We start from the raw sequence: 23,248 nt of genomic DNA, 5'->3' as shown, positions 1-23,248 counted from the left end.
GGTAACTCAGTTGGTTAGAACATCATCCCAATTCACCAAGGTTGCAGGTCGATCCCTGGCCAGGGCATATGCAAGAATCAAAAAATGAATGCATAAATAAGTGGAACAACAAATTGATGCTTCTCTCTCTCTTCTTTCTCCCTCCCTCCTTCCCTTTAAAATCAATCAATAAATAAAAGTTTTTTTGTGTTCTTTCAGTTGATTAATATGAATTTCTAGAAAATTAACATTTGAACTTAGCTGTGATTTTAAACTGACTTTTTACCTGAACTAATGTTTGAGTTCCCTATGTGCTGTGTTTTCTGAACGTACCTACTTTCAAACATGGAACATGTGGGGATGTGGAAAGTACAGGCAGATCTGGGAGAACAAGCCTATTTCAGAGGACCATTGTTATAGTGAATACTTCTGGAAGTTTAACAAACTAACCCAGCTGCAGCTTTCCTTTTTAAAAAAGATGTTTTTATTGATTTTTAGAGAGAGTGAGAGATAGAAATATCGATGAGAGAAACATTGAATGGCTGCCTCCTGCATACCCCTTACTGAGGATCACGCCTGAAACCTGGACATGTGCCTGACTGGGAATTGAACTGGTGACCTCCTGGTTCGTGGGTGAACGCTCACCCACTGAGCCACACTGGCTGGGCCCACTTTCCTTTTTTTAATTAATAATATTTTGTTTTAATTAATAGCAACGTAGTTTATGAATGGATACTTGCATAAAATACCTTAGCCGCCTTAAATGTTCCTGCAGTCTTGGATCACCCTACAGAAGTAGCCATAACACTCTAGAGGGGGAGCTGAGCAGTGCCAGGACTGTCACTGACACCGATGTGACACTTCCACACAGCAGCAAGTCGAAGCCCTTATAACCGAGTAGCCGTCTACTGTTCGTCGCTGTGTCAGAGGCCTGCCAAGGCCCCTTCTCCTGTGATTCCTAGGATGGTTCCTCATGAGCTTAGCTGGATCTCGGGGGGAATGGGGTGTCACCAGCCTCACAGGCAGATGTCCAAGTAGTGCTTTCCTGAGATGCAGTATCCCCTACTCACTGTATTCTATCCACATTGCTATATTACAGTAGAATGGGATGATACCAAAGTGAACATGTAATGGATGTCCTTGTAGTGTGGTTAGAGAAGCTGATGCCTCATTTCTACCTTTTGTCATTAGCTATTATCTCATCTTACATGTCAGCAGAGCCTTACAGAAATAAAGCAGCATTTAAAAATACTTGGAAAAAGGGGACTTTCGGACACTTTCTCTTACTGTCTTACCGCAGTCTGAAATTTCCACTTTTATGCAGTTCTTTGGGTTATTAAATATTCCTTAGCCTGGCCTGTGTGGCTCAGTGGTTGAGAGCCAATCCATGAACCAACAGGTCACCAGTTCAATTCCTGGTCAGGGCATATGCCTGGGTTATGGTCTCTATGCCCATTAGGGGGTGTGCAGGAGGCAACCTATTGATGTTTCTCTCTCATTGATGTTTTACCTCTCTATCCTTCTCTCTCTAAAAATCAATAAAAGCATATTAAAAATATTTCTTATTTTTTTCTTCAAAGTATATTTGTTATGCATGAATGTTCAGAACATTGTAATGACCCAAACATAGAACCACCTGAAGGTCCATCAACAGGATGAATGGATAAACAAAATATGGTCCATCCATACACTGGGATATAATTTGGCCATTGAAGAGAGTAATGGTATGATGCCTGCTACAACGCAGGTGAGACTTGAAAACATCATCTAAATGAAAGAAGCAAAGGTCAGATACTATATGATTTCATGTATATGAAATGTCCAGAATAGGTAAATGTGTAGAGACAGAAAGATTATAGATTGCTTAGGTTCTGGGGGAAATAGCAGGATAGGCAGTAATAGCTAAAGGATGCAGGTTTCTCTGTGTGGTGATGAAAATGCTCTAAAATTGATCAAGGGGATGGTTGTACTATCTACGAATATACTAAACACTCGTCGTACATTTTATTTTTTAAATATATTTTTATTTTATTTTTAAATATGTTTTTATTGATTTCAGAGAGGAAAGAGGGAGAGGGAGAGAGAGATAGAAACATCAGTAATGAGAGAGAATCATTGATCCGTTGCCTCTTGCACACCCCATACTGGGAATTGAGCCCGCAACCTGGGCATGTGCTCTTGACTGGAATTGAACCCAAGACTCTTCAGTCCACAGGCCAACTCTCTACCCATTGAGAAAACTGGCTAGGGCTAATTTTATTAATTTCAAAAAGGAAGGGAGAGAGAGGGGGGAGATAGAAATATCGATGATGAGAGAGAATCATTGATCGGCTGCCTCCTGCATGCCCCACACTGGGGATCAAGCCCGCAACCGGGTATATTCCCTGACCAAGAATCAAACCATAACCTTCTGGTTCCTAGGTTGATGCTCAATCACTGAGCCACGCTGGTGGGCTCTTTGCACATTTTAAGTGAGTGACTAGGGTATGTGTAGTGTTATGAGATGAACTTCTATTTTTTAAAAAATATATATATTCTTATTGATTTCAGAGAGGAAGGGAGAGGAAGGGAGAGATAGAAACATCAATGATGAGAGAGAATCATTGATTGGCTGCTTCCTGCACACCCCACACTGGGGATCGAGCCCACAACCCGGCATGTGCCCTGACCGAGAATCGAACCGGTGACCTCTTGGTTTCTGGATCAATGCTCAACCGCTGAGCTACACCCGGCTGGGCTGAACTTCTATTTTTATTTTTTTTAAATATATTTTATTGTTTTTTTACAGAGAGAAAGGGAGAGGGATAGAGAGTTAGAAACATCGATGAGAGAGAAACATCCATCAGTTGTCTCCTGCACACCTCCTACTGGGGATGTGCCCGCAACCAAGGTACATGCCCTTGACCGGAATTGAACCGGGGACCTTTTGGTCCGCAGGCCAACGCTCTATCCACTGAGCCAAACCGGCCAGGGCTGAACTTCTATTTTTAAAGGTGAATTCCTATTCCCATATTTATTATTTGCACATAAGAGAAATGTGCTAGTATTTTCTCAAGCTCCTTTCTGCTTTTGTTGGTGCTCTGCTTACAGACGGCACGGGTTTTGAGTGGCTGCCCCTGCCATGTGTCTGGACGAACCCCTTTCTCAGGTCTGATCGTGGCAACAAGTGCCTATATCAGAAGGAATCCCGTCAGCAGATTCCCTGATTTTCTGAGGTTGACTCTTCTGTGCTTTTCTGGCCCAGTTGTGCTTGGTCATGATGGAATCACCCCAATCTGCAAGATTTGGGTGGCAGCACTTTATTTAGGACTTTTGTGTCTATGGACATTGTTGCAAATTGGCCTAAATTTTTCTATCTTGCTTCATGCTCTTTATCTATTTTTTTTTGTTTGTTTGTTTTTTTGTTTGTTTTTTTGTTTGTTTGTTTTTTAAATATATTTTATTGAGTTTTTACAGAGAGGAAGGGAGAGAGATAGAGAGTTAGAAACATCGATGAGAGAGAAACATCGACCACCTGCCTCCTGCACACTCCCCACCGGGGATGCGCCCGCAACCAAGGTACATGCCCTTGACCGGAATCGAACCTGGGACCTTTCAGTCCGCAGGCCTACGCTCTATCCACTGAGCCAAACCGGTTTCGGCTATTTTTGTTTTTATTGAGGTGAAATTTACATAATGAAATGAACCATTTGAAAGTGAACAATTCAGTGCCGTTTAGAACATTCACAGTGCTGTGCAACCACCACCCTCTCATTCCAAAACATTTCCTCTCCCCTAAAGGAACCCACCCCCTCCTGATTCATTAAACATTGCTCCCATAACTCCTACCCCACCCCTGGTAACTCTTAATCTTCCTGTCTGTGGAAAACCGAATTTTACACTGTGTGGCTTTGCGTGTCTGGCTTCTTTGGTTGAGAATCTGTTTTCAAGGCTCATCCTTGTTGTAATCCTATCTGGTTTTGGTTTGTAGGTTATATACTATCCCTTTCAAAGAAGTTGGGTGTTCTCTGAATCTCAATCCCTTTTTTCTATTCTTGGTGTCACCCTGAATAAAACAGGAATTATCTGCTACTTGAGAATCTGATAAAACTTGATGGTTAAATCCTCTAGGTTTTTGTTTTGTTTTTTGTTAATCCTTACCCGAGGATATTTTCTCCATTGATTTTTAGAGAGAGTGGGAGGGAGGGAGGAGGGAGGGGGGAAAGAGAAAGAGAAAGAGAGAGAGAGAGAATATGATGTGAGACACAATGATTGTCTCCTGCACACTCCCTGACCAGAGCTCATGACAATGCTTTTTACTCAATGTTTTTGGTGTGGCTCAGTGGTTGAGCATGGGCCCAAGAATCAGGAGGTCAAGGTTCAATTCCTGGTTGGGGCACATGCCCGGGTTACAGGCTCCATTCTAGTGTGGGGCATGCAGGAGGCAGCCAATTGATGATTCTCTCTCATCATTGAAGTTTCTATCTCTTTCTCCCTTTCTCTCTGAAATCAATAAAAATAGATTTTAAAGAAACAATGTTTTTGGTTCTATTCATATTGATAATATGAATGTCATTCATAGTGATATGTAGTATTGAACGTGCATTTTATTAGTACATGTCCATATTAATGGCTTTTTGGGCAGTTTTCCCTTTTTCCCACTAGAACACGCCTCTGCATCCACAGGCAGTGCTGTGTGTGGGGTCAGCGTGTTTTCCCTTTTTTCAGTTAGTGCCTAGTGTGTTCCAAAATTATTTGTGTCAATGCCCATGCCATACTGCCCCCTCCAAGGAGAATAGAATTTTCCCCACAATCTCATTAACATTTGATATTATCAAACTTAAATTTTTTTTTCCCAACCTAATAGTTGGAAAATAAATCTTGTGAATATTTCAGTGGGCATTTTCTTGATTACTAGGGAACTCTTTTTAAAAATGTTAAATAGATTTTATTTTCTAGTGCAGTTTTGGGTTCACAGCAAACTGTTCTCATGTCCCCCTGCCCCCACACTGTTGCTGGAAAGGGGACCTGGCCCTGAGCAAGTCTGCCTATGGCTAGCCAGTAGTTTGTAGGTTATTGACTTTGTGCAGGAAAGATTTCACAAAACGAGTCCAGGTAATTTTTAAAACTGGGGACAGTGCAAGAAGGAAGGGCCTAGAATAGAAGAGGGACTAGGAGGGGAATGAGCCGGGGCTGTGTGGCTCACTAATGTTACGGGGGGGGGGGGGGCGGGGGGGGGGACAGGCTCAACCTGCCTGTCGCAATGTTCAATAACAAAGGCAGGGTTGAATCATATAAGGCGTTTATTGAGAAGGCCAGCCAACCAAGAAGACAGGGAGCTTACAAGCATCCAAAACCTGTCTTGACAGTAAAGTGCAGGGGACAGGATTATATAGGAAACATGGGCCGGGGTGAGGTTGGGGACAGAATGCAATTGCATGCAATCCTGCATGTCAGCAGACATCAACCATTGTTCTTGGTTGTCAGGCAATGAGATGACGGCTTGGCTCCTGGTGGGGTCCGCCTGGTCATGCTTAGCAGTTCTGCTTGCCTGTTGGGTACAGTATACATTGTCCGCAGTTGAATCACCTCCTCCATCACGTTGTTCAGGATCCAAGGGAGTGCGCAGGTGCACTGGCCTGAGAAATGAAACTTAGAAGAAAAAAACCTTAATCCTCTGTTCCCACACGTATTTCAGATTATCTTTTATGATTATCTTTTAGATTAACTCAGGTGCTCTATCTATTAGATTATGAGCCCCCCCCCCCCCCCAATCACGAAGGTGTCAGAGAAAAGGGGGTTTTGGGGACAAGGTCAGGGGGTTAGCCCGGGATGAGCTGCTGCTGCCCATTGCTCCCTGATTGTAAACTTCATGGGGTCCCTTAGAGTTTAGGAGACGCACGCCTGTGGGGGGAGAAGAGGAGGAAGGGAAAGGAGAGGGGTGCTCCTGGGAAGGAGACCATGCACTCAGGGACCTGGTTTTTGAGTGTTTGTAAAGGCTGGGGTTTTAGGGGTGATTTGGGGGAGGATCTCAATAGAATATGCATTAGTTTTATGCTGACATGCCAAAATGAGATTTAATCCCTCAGCTTCAGCTGTCCTTGGGTGTGGTTGGCAAATGGCACTAACTGGTTTTCTGCTATTTCCCCGAGTAGGGTGATTTAAGCTACTCTGGTTGGGAAGAAGTGTAAACCATTTACTTTTTTATTTTTTAGGACACAAAGTTTTCTTTAGTTATTCTTTGGGGGGAAGGGATGCCACACTTCCACTCAATTAAGAGAAACATTCTTATCAGCACAGAAGTCTTTTTTATTTTTCCCGCTTATTGTGCCATGAATCATAGGGAATGGGTTGCAGCAGCTCAGGCTCCGTTCCTTTGGTTCTCACTGTGCTTCTCTGGGTGGAGCAGGCTGACGCTTCAGTTGAACCAGGTACCTTTCTCTTTGGCTCCTTCTTTCTCTGATCATTGTCCTTCACGTGTTTCCTTCACACGAGAAGCGATCTCAGCTCTTAGAGAGCTTAATATGCTCAATACGCACATTCATTCTCTTGGCAAGAATCTTGCCCTTGCCTTGCTTGTTCACAACAATGCCCCCAGCATGCTGGGTGACACTGTAGACTCTTCCAGTTTTGCCACGGTAACATTTGTGGGGCATTCCGTATTGAACAGTGCCCATTCCCTCCATGTCCACAATATCACCTTTCTTGTGGATTCTCATGTATGTGGCCAAAGGAACAACTCCATGTTTTCTAAAAAGCCTAGAGAACATATAGTGGGTGCCTCTCCTCTTTCCCTTTGTGTTAGTCATTTTGGCGAATTAGCCTGTTGAACCACGGTCACTGAGAGCCATGTGCAGGGCCTGCTGGAAGATGGCAGTTCCAGCCAAAAAGAACCATGGATCTTTTTATTGTTTCCATAGTTTTACCTTTTTCAGAATGTCATACAGTTGGAACCATCCATTATGTAGGCTTTTCAGATGGGCTTCTTTCATTAAATAATAGTCATTTAACTTTCCTCTGTGTCTTTTCATGGTTAGATAGCTCATTTCTTTAGAAAATTATTACTAAAGTTGCCATAAACATTCATGCACAGGTTTTTGTGTGGATGTAAATTTTCAACTCCTTTGGGTAAATGCCAAGGAGCTTAGCTGTTGGATCATATCATAAGAGTATGTTTAATTTTGTAAGAAAACACCAAACTAGGCTGGCTTGGTAGCTCAGTTGGTTAGAACTTCATCCTAATATGCCAAGGTTGTGAGTTCAGTCCCTGGTCAGGCACATACAAGAATCAACCAAGAAATGTGTAAGTAAGTGGAACAACAAATCAATGTTTCTCTCTTTCTCTTCCTCCCTCCCTCCCTCCCTCCCTCCCTCCCTCCCTCCCTCCCTCCTTTCTTTCTTCCTTTCTTTCTTTTCTTTCTTTCTTTCTTTCTTTCTTTCTTTCTTTCTTTCTTTCTTTCTTTCTTCCTTTCTTTCTTTTCTTTCTTTCTTTCTTTCTTTCTTTCTTTCTTTCTTTCTTTCTTTCTTTCTTCTTTCTTTCTTTCTTCTTTCTTTCTTCCTTCCTTCCTTCCTTCCTTCCTTCCTTCCTTCCTTCCTTCCTTCTTTCTTTCTTTCTTTCTTTCTTTCTTTCTTTCTTCTTTCTTTCTTCTTTCCTCTTCCTGCTCCTCTCTAGATTCAAGGGGGGGGGGGGAACTAAAAAAAAAGATATTTTTTTTTAAAAAAGAAAGAAATCACCAAACGACCTCCCAGAATGGCTATGCCATTGTGCGTTCCCACCCAATGAGTGAGAGGTCCTGTTGCTCTGCAGCAAGCATGTCAAACTCAAAGGCTAACACAGGCCGAATAAGCAAGGTTTAAGTTTATGTGGCCTCAAAAAAACAACAACACAAAACTTCAATTTTCATAGAAACATAGGTTTATTTCAATGAAGACATGCTGAATACAAAGAGCTGAAATAAATGAGTAATCGTTAACACAAAATAATAGAACATTTTAATAAAAATTCATATTTTTTCTTGAACATTAACTTATCAGAAACTGAATAACTGCATAAATTAATTAGTGTAACACAAATAAACTTATTTTTCTTGTTCTCCGAAAGTGAAATATTTCCTGTTGCGCACACCAACCAAGTCAGTACAAGACTAATGACATGGCATTTGGCTGCTAAAATATTTGCTGCTCATATTCGTGGAGAGAAATGGTGTGCCTTTGCATAAGGTATGTAAGGGAAATGAATGCAACATGATTATAGTAATGTCATTAGCGAATGTTGTAGTTTGTTATTAATAATCTACACTAATAAAAGAGAAACATGCAAATTGGTGTCACTCTGCTATGCCCATCAGCCAATCAGAGCGACTATGCAAATTAACCCAACAAAGATGGGGTTAATTTGCATACCCAGGCACGGAGCGAAGACTGAAGACTGAAGACTGAAGAGGCTTGGCTTCTCCGCTGCGGCCGGACCAAAGGCCTGGGTCCTGGGTGCTGGAGGAAAACCGGTGCCGGCAGCCAGGGGAAGGAAGGCCTATTGCACGAATCTTTGTGCAACGGGCTTCTAGTCCTATATAATAAAAGTGTAATATGCTAATTAGACTGATGTCCTTCCCAAGACCTTCCAGATGAAGCCAGGATCCTGGGTGCCAGAGGGAAGCTGGTGTCGGCAGCTGGGGGAAGGAAGGCCTACTCTTGCACAAATTTTGTGCATCAGGCCTCTAGTTATGTATAACAGGATATTGTAAAAATTAAGTTATGACATTTTTATTAAAACGTCTCTTACATACCGTTATATTGGCTGGGCCACAAAAATATTCGTTGTGGGCCGCATGCTGCCTAAGGGCCATGAGTTTGACATGTTTGCTCTACATCTTTGCCAGCATTTGGTGTTGTCAGTGTTCTGGATTTTGAGCTATTCTGATAGGTGTGTAGAGGCATCTCATTGTGTGTTTCTTAAAAATATATTTTTTAAAATATATTTTATTGATTTTTTACAGAGAGAAAGGGAGAGAGATAGAGAGTCAGAAACATCGATGAGAGAGAAACATCGATCATCTGCCTCTTGCACATCTCCTACTGGGGATGTGCGCGCAACCCAGGTACATGCCCTTGACCGGAATCGAACCTGGGACCCTTCTGTCCTCAGGCCGACGCTCTATCCACTAAGCCAAACCGGTCTCGGCCTCAAAAATATTTTTATTGATTTCAGAGAGGAAGGGAGAGGGAGAGAAACATCAATGATGAGAGAGAATCATTGATCAGCTGCTCTTGCATGCCCTCCACTGGGGATGGAGCCCGCAACCTGGTGGAGCTCCATCCACCAGAGCTCATGTGCCCTGCCTGGGAATTGAACTGTGACAACCTCCTGGTTTTTAATTTACATTTATTTCCCTAATGGCATATGATGTGTGATGACATATGTGTTTTCAAATGCTTATTTGCAATCTGCATATCTTTAATGATCTTTGGCCCATTTTCCAGTTGGGTTGTTTGTTTTCTTATTGTTGAGTTTTAAGAGTTCTTTGTACCAGTATATCTTAGATAACAGTCCTTTATCAAGGTGTTTTGCAAATTTTTCTCCTAGTTTGAAACTTCTATTATCTTTTCTCTCTTCTTCTCTCTCTCTCTCTGGATAATGTCTTTCACAGAGCAGAAAAAATTAATATTAATAAAGTGGAGCTATCAATTCTTTCTCTCATGGATTGTGCCTTTGGTGTTATATTTAAAAAGTCATTGCCAAACCCAAGTCCACCTATATTTTCTTCTCTGTTATCTTCTTGGAGTTTTACAGTTTTGCGTTTTGCTTTTAGGTTTGTGGTCCATTTTGAGTTCATTTGTGCAGGGTGTAAGGTCTGTATCTAGATTCATTTTTTAATTTTTTTTGGCCTGTGGATGCCCAGTTGTTCTAGTACCATTTGTTGAAAAAACTATTTTCCCCTCATTGTGTGGTCTTTGATCCTTTGTCACAGATCAGTTGATTATAATTACATCTGTCTGTTTCTTGGTGCTCTCTCAGTACCATTGATCTATTTGTCTGTACATTTGCCAGTGTCACACTGTCTTGATTACTGTAGCTTTATAATAAGTCTTGAAATTGTATACTGTCAGTCCAACTTTGTTCTTTTCCTTCAATATTGTGTTAGCTATTTTGGGTCATTGTCTCTCCTTATAAACTTGAGAATCAGTTTGCTAATATCCACAAAATAAGTTTTAGGGATTTTGATTGGAATTGCATTAGATCTATAGATCACCTTGGGAAGAACTAACATCTTGTCAGTATCAAGCCTTATCCATGAACATGGAATATTTCTTCAAAAATTAAAGAAAAACAAACACGTTTTATTGCCCTAGCTGATTTGGCTCAGTGGATAGACCATCAGCATGAGGATCGAAAGGTCATGGGTTCAGTTCCTGTCAAGGGCATGTACCTGGATTGCAAGCTCGATCCCTGACCACGGTTGAGGTGTATGCAGGAGGCAACCAATCAGTGTCTCTCTCACATTGATGTTTCTCTCTCTCTGTTTCTCTCCCTCCCTTCCACTCTCTCTAAAAATCAATGGAAAAATATCCTCCAGTGAGGATTAACAACAAAAACATACACACAAAATATGATTTTTATTGATTTTTAGAGAGAGAGGGAGAGGATAGAAAGATAGAAACATCGATGAGAGAGAAACATCATCGATCGGCTGCCTCCTGAACCACCACCACTCCCTTCCCCTGCTGCCCCCCCACCCCCACCCCGTTCCTGGGGATAGAACCCTAAGCCTGGGCATGTGCCCTGACCAGGAGTTGAACTGATGACCTTCTGATTCATGGGGTGATGCTCAACCACTGAGTCACATTGCCGGGCTGAATATTTCTTTAATTTTTTTTTTTTTAAAAAATTGATTTTAGAGAGAGAGGAAGGGAGAGAGATAAAAACATTGATTTGTCATTTTACTTATTTATGTATTCATCAGCTGATTCTTGTATGTGCCCTGCCCTGGGATGAACCCGAAACCTTGGTGTGTGGGGACTATGCTCTAACCAGCTGAGCTAGTAGGCCAGGGCAGAATATGTCTCCATTTATTTAGTGTTTTTTTTACTTCCTTCATCAGAGTTTATAGTTTTCCTGATGTAGAACTTGTACATATTTTATTAGATTTATACAAAGTATTTAATTTGGGGGAGGGATGCTAATGCAACTGGTATTGTGTTTTTAATTTCAAATTCCACTTTTTAATTGCTGGTACATAGGGAAGTGATGGACTTTTATATATTAACCTTGTTTCTTGCAATGTTGCTATAATGGTTTATTAATTCCAACAGGTTCTTTTGGTCAAAAATTTTTTTGAATTTTCTACATAGACAATCATATCATCTAGGAGCAAAGTTTTATTTCTTCCTTCTAAATCTGTATTCTTTCCCTTTTCTTGTTTAGACCTTAAGTAGGAACTGGAAAGGAGAGGTGAGAGGGGACTTCTTTGCCTTGTTTCTGATCTTAGTGGGAAGTTTGAGTTTCTCACCATTAAGTATGATGCTAGCTGTCGAGTGTTTTGGGTAGATGTTCTTTATCAAGTTGAGTAAGTTCACCTCTATATCTAATTTACTGACTTTTCCCATTTTTTTAAATTGTAGTAAAAATACACATAACATAAAATTACCATCTTAACTAATTTTTAAAATATGTTTTCATTGATTTCAGAGAGAGAAAGGGAGAGGGAGAGAGAAACATCAGTGAGAAACATCAATCAGCTGCCTCCTACACGCCCTCTACTGGGGATCAAGCCCCAAACCCAGGCATGTGCCCTGACTGGGAATCGAACCATGACATCCTGAGCATGGGACAATGCTCAACCAACTGAACCACACCAAGCAGGCACCAACTTATTTTTAAGTGTACATTTTAGTAGGGTTAAGAATATTCACATTGCTGTGTAATCAATCTCCAGAACTCTTCATTTTGCAAAACTGAAACAATTAAATAACTTTCCATTTCTTCCTCCTCCAGCCCCAGGCACCCACCATTCTATTTTCTGTTTCTACAAACTTGAGTCCTGTAGGGACCTCATATAAGTGCAATCACACAATATTCGTCTTTTTGTGCCTGGCTTATTTCATTTAGCATAATGTCCTCAAAATTTATCCAAGTCATAGCCTGTGTCAGAATTTCCTTCCTTTTTAAGACTGATTAATTCCATTGTATTTAACTATTCTTAAAATTTCATTCCTGTAACTTGCCTGTTCGTATCCTGTTTGTCCCTTTACTTTTGGTTGGCTCTTTTTCTTGCTGATATTTGGGAGGGTTTTTTTTGTTTTGTTTTGTAATGGAATGCTTTGCAAATTTGCGTGTCATCCTTTTGCAGGAACCACACCAATCTTCTCTGTATTCCAATTTTAGTAGGTGCTACCAAAGCGAGTATGGGAGTTCTTTCTTAAGGCTCACTCCCAAAAATCTCCCTACCCATTAAACAGTTATTCCATGTAGTAGCATGTGGTGCTTTTGTGTTTGTTTTTTTAATAGAGAGGGAGAGAAAGAAGAGAGAGAGAGAGAGAGAGAATCATTTCCTCCCATAGGCACCCCGACCTGCGATCCAACCTGAAAACTTTAGGTGTATGGGGTGACATTCCAACCAACCGAGCCACTAGGTCAGGGCTGTATCTCTTTTTTATGGCTGAATAATATTCCATTGTGTGGATGGACCACAGTCTGTCTATTCACCTGTTGATGGACCTTGGGGTGGTTTCCATCTTTTGGCTATTATGAAGGGTACTGCTGTGAACATTCATGCAAAATATTTTGAGTCCCTGTTTTCAACGGAGTTATATGTAACTATTTAACTTTTTGAGGAGCTGCCAAATTGTGCTCCAGTGTTAACCATCTTATGTTCCCAGCAATGTATGAGGTTGTTCCAGTTTTTCCCCATCTTCACCAACACTGGCTATTTTATTTTTTGCCACATCCATCCTTATGGATGTGAAGTGGTATCTTGTGGTTTTGATTTACATTGAACATCATTTGTTGGACATCTTTTTATGTGCTTGTTAACTATTTGTATATCTTCTCTGGAGAAATGTCAAGTCCTTTGCCTATCCTTTTTGTTGTTCTTGAACTGTAAGAGTTCTTTACATATTCTGGATACTGGGCCTTTTTCAGATATATGGCTTGCAAATACTTTCTCCCGGGTTGCATGTTGTCTTTTTGCATATCGCCTTTAAAATACTTTTTAAAAATTAAATTTATTGGGGTTTAATTTGTTAATACAACTGTATAGATTTCAAGTGTATAATTCTATGATACATCATCTGTATATTGCATTATGTCCACCACCCAAAGTCAAGTCTCCTTCTGCCACCATACACCCCACCCCCTCTACCCTTCACCACCCGCTCATCTCTCTTTCCTTCTGGTAACCACCATACTGTTGTGTCTATGAGTTTTATCTTATTAGTTCATTTGATGCTTTCAGTTTTATTTTTTAAATATATATATATTTTATTTCAGAGAGGAAGGGAGAGAAACATCAATGATGATAATCACTGATTTGCTGCCTCCTGCACGCCCCCTACTGGGGATCAAGTCCACAACCTAGGCATGTGCCCTTGACCAGAATCGAACCCAGGAACCTTCAGTCCACAGGCTGATGCTCTATCCACTGAGCCAAACCAGCTAGGGCAGATGCTTTCAGTTTTAGATCCCACACGAGTGAAGTCTGCATATCCCTTTCAAATTGTATTTATTAATAATATATCTGTCACCACACCTCACAACTTCAAAAACTAGAATAGTGACAGTAATTTATATCTACCTGAATCCAATTCCTCTGCTTCCCCAGATCAAAGGTAACATATCAGTCTTCTGAATTTTCTGTCTATATTTTGCTTACTAAATAAATGCAGTAGTGTCTCCCTAGCCACGCTTTCTGAGGTCTGTTACCTGTGGTCAACTGCTGCACAAAAATATTAAATGTAAAACTCCAGAAATAAACAAAACATAGTATACAGGGTATTCCCCCAAAATGTATACACACTAATAGCTGATAGCTCAATTTTGAAAATGAAATGCATTTTAATAAACACAGCCTTTATAAATATTCAAAGTGTATATGTTTTGGGGGAACATAAACATAGGATTTGGTACAATCGGTGGCTTCAGGCCATCTGCTGAGGATCTTGTATAAGGGGGGACTACTGTAGTTCTACTAGACAGAAATTTATGCCTAAACAATACATCATTTTGAGATGCTCTGAACTTTATAAAATTGTCAACAATTTTACATGATGGTTTTCCAAAAGATTGTACCAGTTTACACTGTCCCCAGTAATACCTGATTCTTATTGATCCCACTTGCTTTGTCCAATGTATTTATTTTTGCCAACTGAATGGGTCTAAAATGGTATCTGCCTTGCTTGGCATTATCCCGATCATGAATGAGATTGAGTGTGTCTTCATGTGTTTATTGGTCATAAATGTCTTCTCTTCTGTAAGTGTGCATTGTGTCTTTTCCCCTATTCTCTCTTTAGGTTTCTGCTTTCTTTACTGACTTGTAGGCGTACTAGGGAGCGCTAGATGTCTCTAGAGACAAAGATGAAATCACCGGTCCTGCCAGTGAAAGCCCAGCGCCCCTCACCGCCTGTGCCACAGCAGCTCCCCTTCCCTGCAAACACCACCACCAGAGGGCGCCGTCACCGGCACTTTTGCCAGGATAGCTGGTGAGAAACAATTTGTCATTTTCATTTGCATTTAAAAACATGTTGAGCATCTTTTTTATTTGCTTCAAGGCCAAACTGCACCTTTCCCCTGAGTAACCTGCTCATCTTCCCATAGCTCCCTCCTCTGAGGATCTGCTTTTCTCTCTCAATATTTACCGTAACATTCCCATTTGATAACCCTTTTATACTCCGTTTTTCCCCTCTTTGCCATTTCTCAATCTTCTCTCCCTTTCCCCCAACAAAGTCCTTCCACCTCACAAATCTGACACTTCATCCTCTGAGCTCCGCTGTCAGCCCACTCTCTCTCCAGGGCCTTTCCCTCCCATTACCCCAATGTCCCTTGCTCCCCTACTACCTGCCTCGCTCCTCTCTCTGTTCTGCCCCCTCCCATCTTTCTAGCTCCTCTTTCCAGCATCCTAAACACCCTTTCTCTTGAATCTCTTTCCTCTCCCTCTACCCTCTCTCAGTGGAGACAAAGCAGAGACCTTCCTCCTCCGCCATGTGTCTGTCCCCACTCCATTCTCGCCTGCTGGTCTGCACAGAAGACCTGCATGCCTTCTCTTCTGCCTCCCGCTCCTGCCCCTCGGCCATCCTGACAGGGTGTCTTCTCTGGCCCCTTGTGTCCTCTCCCACGGCCACCGCTCCTGCCATTTCCTCTCTCAGATCTGCTCCTCTCTGCTTCCCCTCAATGACGTGTCCTCCGTCTCTAACCCCTTCCTCTCCCCCTTGTCCCCACGCAGTGCCCTCCTCTGCCATTTCCTACTTTAGTTTCTACAACTCTTCCTTTTTGTTGTTCTCCTGAGGGCAGCGTGTTCTGGTCCTGCATGGGGCCGGGCTGGCTATGATTTCGGGGTCTGGGACAGTCAGCCTGCCTCCGCTGGGGAAGACGGGGCACCTTCCTGCAGAGCTCTGAAAGAGAAAGTGACCTCACCCAGGTTAACCCTGGGGAAGCCCATGGGAAGCCCCACTCACGGGCCCTATTTTCCTGTCTCCAAGGAGGCCCAGAGGACCATGAGGGTGGGGTTCTGCCAGCACTGAGCAAGAGCTGCAAGGATAGGGATGAGCCTCCCCTTCGCCCTTTAGCTTGGCCTCTGACCTCTGTGACCTCCAGCTGTAAGCTGGGTGAGCAGCTAGCTGAGGGCTGCTCTGGTGGCAGGAGGTGGCTTCCGCTCACAAGCTGCCTGTTGTCTGGTCTCGTGGGACTGGGCGTGTGTCTTGAGGTGGCAGCGAGTGTCCTGTCAGTGGGGTATGTAAACAGAGTCCTGGATTCCCCAGGCCTTTGAGGAGCTGTGACAGGGACACAAACTCTGAGGCAGAGGATTTGGCTCTGTTCAAGTTTTATTGTACCCCTTACTGCCTGGGGATGGCTCTGGTGGGCTGCAGCACCCTGCTGCTGCCCACCCCCAGCTCTGTCTAGTGGCCCGAGGGGAGGCGGGAGGGGAGGCAGAAGGAAGGGGCTGGAGACAGATCATCAGCCCTCCTCCCACCCTGGGGTGGGGCCCTCTCTGTCTCCACAGAGCTGGCCCAAAGGCCACCAGTCCAGGCACCCCACAAATCCAAGGCACTGGGGCAGCCCTCACAGCCAATCCTCAGCCAGCTATGAGGCCAACATGTGCCCATTGGCCAGCCGCCCCGCTGCCCGGCTCCGAGGGCCATCAGTGGGGACTGCCTGGGGGCCTTGAGCTGCTCCATTCTTGAGCTGCGGAAGCTCCTCCCCTTCGCTCGAGGCCGACTCCTCCACATCACTGCGAATGTCCTTCTCCATCTAGGGAACAAGGAGTGGGCACAAGGCTCGGGGGGGCTCCAGGGTGGCACACAGGAGCCCACCCTTGCTCGGCCCTACCTGGCCTTTCTTTATGAAGCTGTGGATCATACGAAGGATGAGGCAAGACCAGAACACATGCAGCAGCTGCAGTATCACCAGAAGCGAGTTGAAGAAGTAATAGCCGAAGAAGGGGCCCGAGTTGGCAATGGACTCGTAGTACGTGGTATAGAGGATCCTGGGGCAGGCAGGTAGGCAGGCAGGAGGGAGAATCTCTAACTTGTGTGACCTTCCCTACTCCAGAACCTTTGATGGCTCCCCGTTGTCCCCAGGGCATTTAAATGCCCCCCCTCACTTGGTTGTGAGCAGGTCACACAAGTTTACCAACTGGCCTGTGCACAACCATGAGCCCCAAGGGAGCAGCACTTTGTATTCCCACTGCTCTGCTGGTGGTCTTTGCACATCTTTCCTTCTCTTCTCAGGCCCCTTCCCCCCCCTTCCCGCCCCCCGTCCCCAGGCTTTCACCCACCGCCACCCTCACCCAGGTCAGCCGTAAGGAGATCTGCCTGGCTCCTCCTTCTCCCTGGTACCCTTTCCTCAAATACCTTCAGGGACCCATACTCCCCCCCCCCCCATGCTGCTCCCTTGGCATCTCCCTTGCAGGCTCCCCTTGACCGGCAAACACCAGGGGCTCCAGCATTGGGACTCTCTGTCCATACCTGGTCCCTGGATGACCCTGTCCAGTCTCATGGGGGCAAACACTGAATATTCATCTCTCTCCCAGTTGGTGTGCCCACTGTTTCCTCACGTATTTTCTGGGGGTCCTTGGAGGCCCCTCAACCCCAACACAGCCAGAGCTGAGCTCCTAATCCTGACATGACAACTCTGAGCTCATAACCATCTCATGACCCCGAGTCATCCCTGAGTCCACCCACTTCACCTGCGCTGGTCCGGTCCCATCATCGCTCACTTGGATCAGGGCAGTGGCCTCTGCCCTGGCTCCCAGGCTCCTGGGCCAGGATTGGGATGGGGGGTAGGGGTCAGGGTGTTGGTTCCGGGGCTCTCAACAGCTGTTCTCTCCGCAGCCACCAGAGGGTGCCTGTGAGCATCTGAGTCAGGTCCCCTCCCTCCTCTACTCAGAATCCCTCATTTCACTTGGGATAAAACCCGTCTTTCCCAGTGGCCCATAAGGCCCTGCACAACCTGTCTAGTCCCCTACCTGCCCTCACAGCCTCCCTCTCGGTGTCTAGCTCACTCTGCTCCTGTCACAGGGGCCTCCTTGCTGCTCAGGCCCAGTCCAGCCTCAGGGCTTCTGCCTGTGTTGTTCCCACTGCCTGGAGCGCTCTTCTGCTGTGGTCAGCACGGCCGCTCCCTCCCTCCCTCCCTCCCTCCAGTCTTCCTGCATGAGCGCTGCCAGTGACCCCTGACCGTCCAACGACCCACACACTTCCGTGCCTGACTTTACTTTCTCTTTCTTGTCTACTGGTTTGCCTTCTTTATTTTTCCCCCCAAAGTCAGCTCCACGTGAGCAGAGATCTTTAGACTGCTCCCTCTGCTGGGAGAGGCTCAGCAAATACACTGGGCAGCCTTGAGTGAGCTGGTGACAGACCCTGCCATCTGTTCCAGGTTCCAGGCACACGGGGGATGAGGACTGAGCCCAGTGTTGGTCTCTTTTGCCTCTGGCCCTTAGCACGTGCTGTGCCTGGGGCTGGGAACACAACACCCTTCTTTGTCTCCTCAGGGAAGTCTCCCTGCCAACACCCCCTGCTCCCTGGGTCTGGAACGGGGTGAGGCAGGCCTGGATCCCGGCTGCGCCCACCCACCTCCCCAGCCCCCCACTAGAGGTCTGACTCACTGGGTGGGGAAGAGCACGAGGCGAGTGTAGAAGAAGACCAAGGAGAAGATGAGGAAGAGAGTGTTGCACACTCGCCGCTGGTGCGTGTAGTTGAACATCTTACAGGCCTGGGGAGACAGCAGAGAGGACTCAGGCGGGTGGTAGGGAGGGGAACCAGGTAGGAAGGGGTGAGGCCTCTTCTCAAGGAAAAGGTGCCGTGGGGCAGAGCCTTATCTCCAGGAACTGCCTAGAAAGGTACAGAGTGGGTCTCTGGGCGAGAAGCTTCAACTACCTGAAAGAGGGTGGGGCCTCACCTTCCAGGAATCTTAGGGGGTGGCCCTCACCTCCTAGGAAGACAGAGAGGGTCAGGGACACGATTCCGAGGAAGCCTGGGTAGGGCGGGGTCTCCTCTCCCCGGAAAGCTGAGGGGGCGGGGCCTCACCTCGCCGGAAGGCTGAGGGGCAGGGCCCCATCTCCAGGGGCACCTGGGAGGGTGGGGAAGGACTGCTGAGAGGGGTGGGCTGGGCCCACCTCCAGCAGGTAGTCTGCGGAGTCATGCAGCAGCAGCACCAGAGAGCCAATGCGCAGCAGGTTTGCGCTGTAGGAGAAGGTGATGAGGATGATGGTCACGAGGTGGTGCGCCACCTGTTCCTTGAAATCCTACGAGAGACAGTGGGTGACCCTGGGACAAGGCTGGGTGGCCAGAGGGCCCTCTCGGGGACTGGTTGGCACCATGCTTCCTGCCTGAGGTACCAGAGGGTCTCCAGGTCGGGGGAGGCCATCCCCCCAACTGAGCTGGATCCCGGTTCCCCCAGGACTTCGCTTCCCCAGCGGGAACCTTGGCCGGCCCTCACCTTGCGCCTGATGTCGAAGGGCAATGTCATCAGCAGTGAGATGTAGAAACTCAGCTCGAGGAGGTACCAACAGTACAGGGCTGGCTTCAGGGGCTGAGGCAGGGTGAGTGGGACAGGGTTAGCTGAGGGAGAACGCCCTCAGGGCCCTCCCCAATTTGCTCAAAACCAGGACCCTTGAATCCCAATGAGCGAAGAGGTGTGAGATCCGTATCCCTGGAGATAACCAAGGGCACCTCCTGCTCCAAGTTTCCTGCCTCCTAGCCCCTCTGCATTCTGCAGGGGAGGCAGAAATAGACAGACAGGCTTGGAGGGGGAGCGTACTGTCGTGTCCAGGTGTGGTTCTGCTGCCTTTGGCCACAGGGACTCTGACTACCCCAATCCCCTCTCCAGCCCCCAGGCACCCCTGCCACTCACCTGGTTTGGGTAATTGTCCCAGCACATTGCTGGCCTCCACAGCCATGACTCCTGGGAGGTGGGGAAGGGGGCGGGTGGGGGTGGGGAGAGACACACACACAGACATCTGAAGCTGCCCAAAGATCAGACCCCAGCTCACCACCCCAGGCCTGGGACCTCCTTGGCCCTTGAGATACTGCTGTCACTCAGCTCTGATCTTTTTTTCTTTTAAAAAAAATATTTTTATTGACTTTTAGAGACAAGAGGGGGAAGAGAAAGAGAAACATTGATGTGAAAGTGGAACATGGGGTTGGCTGGCTGCTTCCTGCACACACACCTCCTGCAGGGAATTGAGCCTGCAACCTAGGCATGTGCCCTGACCGGAGTCAAACCAACAAACCCTTGGTGCATGGAACGATGCCCAACCAGCGAGCAACCCCAGCCAGGCTACTCAGCTCTGATCTTTCCCACCTGGCTACCTCTCTGCTCTCACTCTAAACCAGGGCCTCACTCACTGCCGGATCCCAGCCCCAACCACAGTAGGTCCCAACAGACTCCTGTTGAGGGAACATCTACCATGATGTGAGCCAAGTTCTCCCTCCCTCTCCTGTGCACAAGCCTTCCCCACTGCTCACACCCCTCCACACCCCCTCACCCCCAGGCCAGGCCCAGTGCACAGTAGGTGCTTGTGGGACAGGTGGAGGGACAGGAAGCAGTCAGAACACTCACGTGGTAGAGGACGGAGAGGCCACCAATGAAGGAGCACAGATAGAAGAGAAACCTCCAGCTGCAGACAGACAGGAAGCCCCTGAGGCAGCTGCTGACACAGCAGACCCCCCCCTCCCCCAAACCCCCCAAGCCCTACCCCGGGCTGACCTGGCTTCACAGAACTTCTTGGTCAGGCAAGGTCGGTCCTGGTTTCGGCGTTTTCGGAACCAGCGTTGGGTCTGCCGAAGCGTGAGGCCACACTGCGTGGCCAGGACAGCCATCCGAGGCTGGGAAAGGGGTGATGGGGGCCAGGGTCAGAGAGATGGCGTCCCATTCCTGTCCCAGGAAAGGTGGGATCCAGCTTTGCTATTCCCTCCCCTGCAGCTCCAGACCTCACCTGTGGGGCTGTCTACCTATGGAGATACGGGAGTTGTGGGGTATGGGGTAGGGCCCCCCAAACAGTCAGGCCTATGAGAACCCAGCCCTGCTCACAGGACAGGCAGATGACGGATGGGGACTGGGATTAAGGAAGGGGCTGGGGTATGAGAGCAGCTCTCCACAGAGGTTTTCCTGTACCCCTCCCTATAGAAGAGAGCGTTCTCAGCCCTACTCCAGGCGGGCAGTTAAGACCTAGTCCTGACCCCTACGTGCAGAGGGGGGCTGGGGTCACAAGGCTCTCTATTCTGCAGGAGCTGAACCCCCTCCTCCCCCCAGGGTAGGAAGACCTCTCCCTTCCCTCTTCCCCCTCAGGACCCAGCCCAGACCCTGTCCAGGGGCAGCTATGCCATGGGCAGGAACTGAGGAAGAGTCATGACTGCAGAACCCCCAGAACAGTCAGCCCTTCCACTCTTCCCCAGAACAAGAGAGAAACTCCCCTCCCCTCACCCTCTCCAGGCCCAGGAGCTGCCCACTGGTCAGCTGAGCTCACTGATAAGGGACTGGATGGAGTGGGAGTAGGTGAGGCACTGGGGTGGGGGGGCGGGCGGGGCTGCCCTGGGCTTTCTGTCCCCAAGAAGTGGGCTACATACCATTCCTAGCCCCATCCACACTGCAGCCACCCAGGCAGATGGGGACGGAAGAGGGTATCAGGGGTCCTCACCTTGTCGGGTCTCCATCCTTCCATGAGGAAGTGTTTCTCCAGTGTGGCGTTGGGTTCTACTGGCCTCCTGGCCTGATGCCGCACTCCCAGCCACCGGCTCAAGGGCAGGCCGATGAGTCTGGGTGCAGGGGACACAGGGCTTGTCAGTCCAGGTGAGAAGGGATATACATGCTACAGGCAGGGAAACTGAGGCTCGGAAGGGGCAGGTCTTCCCCTGGGACCCTGGAGGATAGCTTGGCTGCTGCATTAAACTGAACATAAGAAAAGTAGCTGGACTGGTCTTCAGAATCGGGGTGTGGTCAATTTTGGGGGTACCAAATCACCTTCATTCAATCTAACCCCAAACCAGGGGTCAGAGTCCCCTCACTGCCTGTCTCATGGTGGCCTCATCCTGGTCTGGCCCCCACCAGGCTGGGGCTATCCCCCCTCTCCCACTCCAGGGTGGACACTTGGAGGAGCTGGACTCTCATCAATCATCACATTGCCCACAAAGGGGCTCCTAAGCCAGGAGTCGGGACTGAATTTCATACCTATCATTCTAATATCGAGGCTTCATTGAGGAAACAGGCTCAGAGCAGCCCTGCAAGGGCTGCCATGTGCTGAGTGCTTACGATCTGCCAAGCACACGCACTTAACCCTATTGTCGTCATCCTGTGTCCTGATGGACAAAGGCTCAGAGAGGTCGGAAATGTGCTGAGGTGACACAGTGGGTGGAACACCTGGAATTCAAATCCAGGGCTCACCTTCCCTTACTGAAGGGGAAAAGCCTGCCTTCCCCCCACTCCAACTGCCCTTTGGCAGCAATTGACGCCTTTGGGACGGGGATAACACTTTCACCTCAGTTGGGGCCCTCAGTTAAATATGCAAACCTCCCTTGGGGTCCAGTAGCGAACCTGGGCACACCCCTCCGGCACTTCCCACCCCTGTGGGAAAGCAGACCACCCATCAAGGACTGGCTAATTGTGCCTCCCAGAATCCCTCAGGTGGAGCCTCAGTCTCCACTGGCCAACCCACTGTGTGACCTCAAGCAGGTCACCTGACCTCTCTGTGCCTCCATTTCTTCTGTAAGATGGGGATGATAATAACAGTACCACCTCTCAGGGCTGCATTGAGGGCAAAGTGGGTTAAGACACAACTGCTTAGAGCAGCGGTTGGCACAGAGTAAGTGCTCAAAGGGTGCCTGTAAGATAAATGCATCAGTGGGTCCCCCGTGTCCAAGAAGCCCGTATCCAGGAAGCTCCTTATGCGTAGAAGAGAGAAAGCGAGATGCAGGATGTCTCCATGTCCCTGTGGTCAGGGCTAGACAGAGGTGGAGACCAGAGTGGCTGAAGGGAGTTAGGGCTCTGTGGTGGGAGGGGCAGGGCAGACTTCCTTGGGACCCAGCCTTAAAGGAACTGCAAAGGAGTGTGTGCAAACCAGGAATGGGTGTGAGAAGTGGAGCAAGTGCATGTGGAGAAAGGGGAGAGAGGGACCCTCCCCTGGCAAGGCAGGTCTAGTTGTGATCACAGCACTGGTCACACGGGAAAGGGCGGGACCACCTGGGATAGGGGGAGGGAGCCCAGGAGAAGGACACCCAGGGAAAGAGGAAGAAACCCAATTCTGAGCAGCGTCTGGGTCATCTGAGAGATGACTGAAAATCTACAGGGTTTGGCAACCGGGAGGGGCTAGTGCCGGCTGCAGGAGACTGGGGGTGAGTGGAGGGAATCCCAAAGGGGAGGCCAGGGGAGGCCAGGGGAGGCCCACGCTCCTTCCTTTGGCTAAAAAGGGGAGTAGGGGGAGGGGTGATAGAAGGAGCAATGGGGAACCAGAGAGAACTGGTCAGGGTGAGGGACTGGCTTGCCTACAGAGGAAGAGGAGGAGGGAGTGGACAGGGGTTTCTCTGACTGTCTGGCCTCTGCAGACGTGTCCTTGGTCAGCAAGTTGGGCATATGCCCACCCGTTTTCTG

At 47.4% G+C, this 23,248-nt stretch overlaps 1 protein-coding gene across 3 annotated transcripts in view; it reads right to left on the bottom strand.

The window, feature by feature from the left end:
• Positions 1 to 14,679: 14,679 nt before the first annotated feature.
• The window catches only part of CERS4 (ceramide synthase 4), a 28,162-nt gene continuing 19,593 nt past the window's right edge, over positions 14,680 to 23,248 (bottom strand). For 2 of the 3 annotated variants that reach the window (XM_081090723.1, XM_081090722.1), the window contains exons 4-12: positions 21,303 to 21,420; positions 20,372 to 20,490; positions 20,225 to 20,282; positions 19,517 to 19,567; positions 19,103 to 19,195; positions 18,780 to 18,908; positions 18,270 to 18,376; positions 16,496 to 16,652; positions 14,680 to 16,417 (exon numbers count right to left, since the gene is read on the bottom strand). In XM_081090723.1, the coding sequence (XP_080946849.1) occupies positions 16,250 to 16,417; positions 16,496 to 16,652; positions 18,270 to 18,376; positions 18,780 to 18,908; positions 19,103 to 19,195; positions 19,517 to 19,567; positions 20,225 to 20,282; positions 20,372 to 20,490; positions 21,303 to 21,420 (1,000 nt within the window). In that variant the 3' untranslated portion in view covers positions 14,680 to 16,249. Of the gene's footprint in view, positions 16,418 to 16,495; positions 16,653 to 18,269; positions 18,377 to 18,690; positions 18,909 to 19,102; positions 19,196 to 19,516; positions 19,568 to 20,224; positions 20,283 to 20,371; positions 20,491 to 21,302; positions 21,421 to 23,248 lie in introns of all 3 variants that reach the window. The other variant, XR_013995967.1, reaches the window with a different exon arrangement.

The sequence above is a fragment of the Myotis nattereri genome (genome assembly GCF_964212035.1).
Source record: "Myotis nattereri genome assembly, chromosome: 5".
In the NCBI taxonomy this organism is placed as follows: domain Eukaryota; kingdom Metazoa; phylum Chordata; class Mammalia; order Chiroptera; family Vespertilionidae; genus Myotis; species Myotis nattereri.
This window is presented reverse-complemented; position numbering and strand designations above follow the sequence as displayed.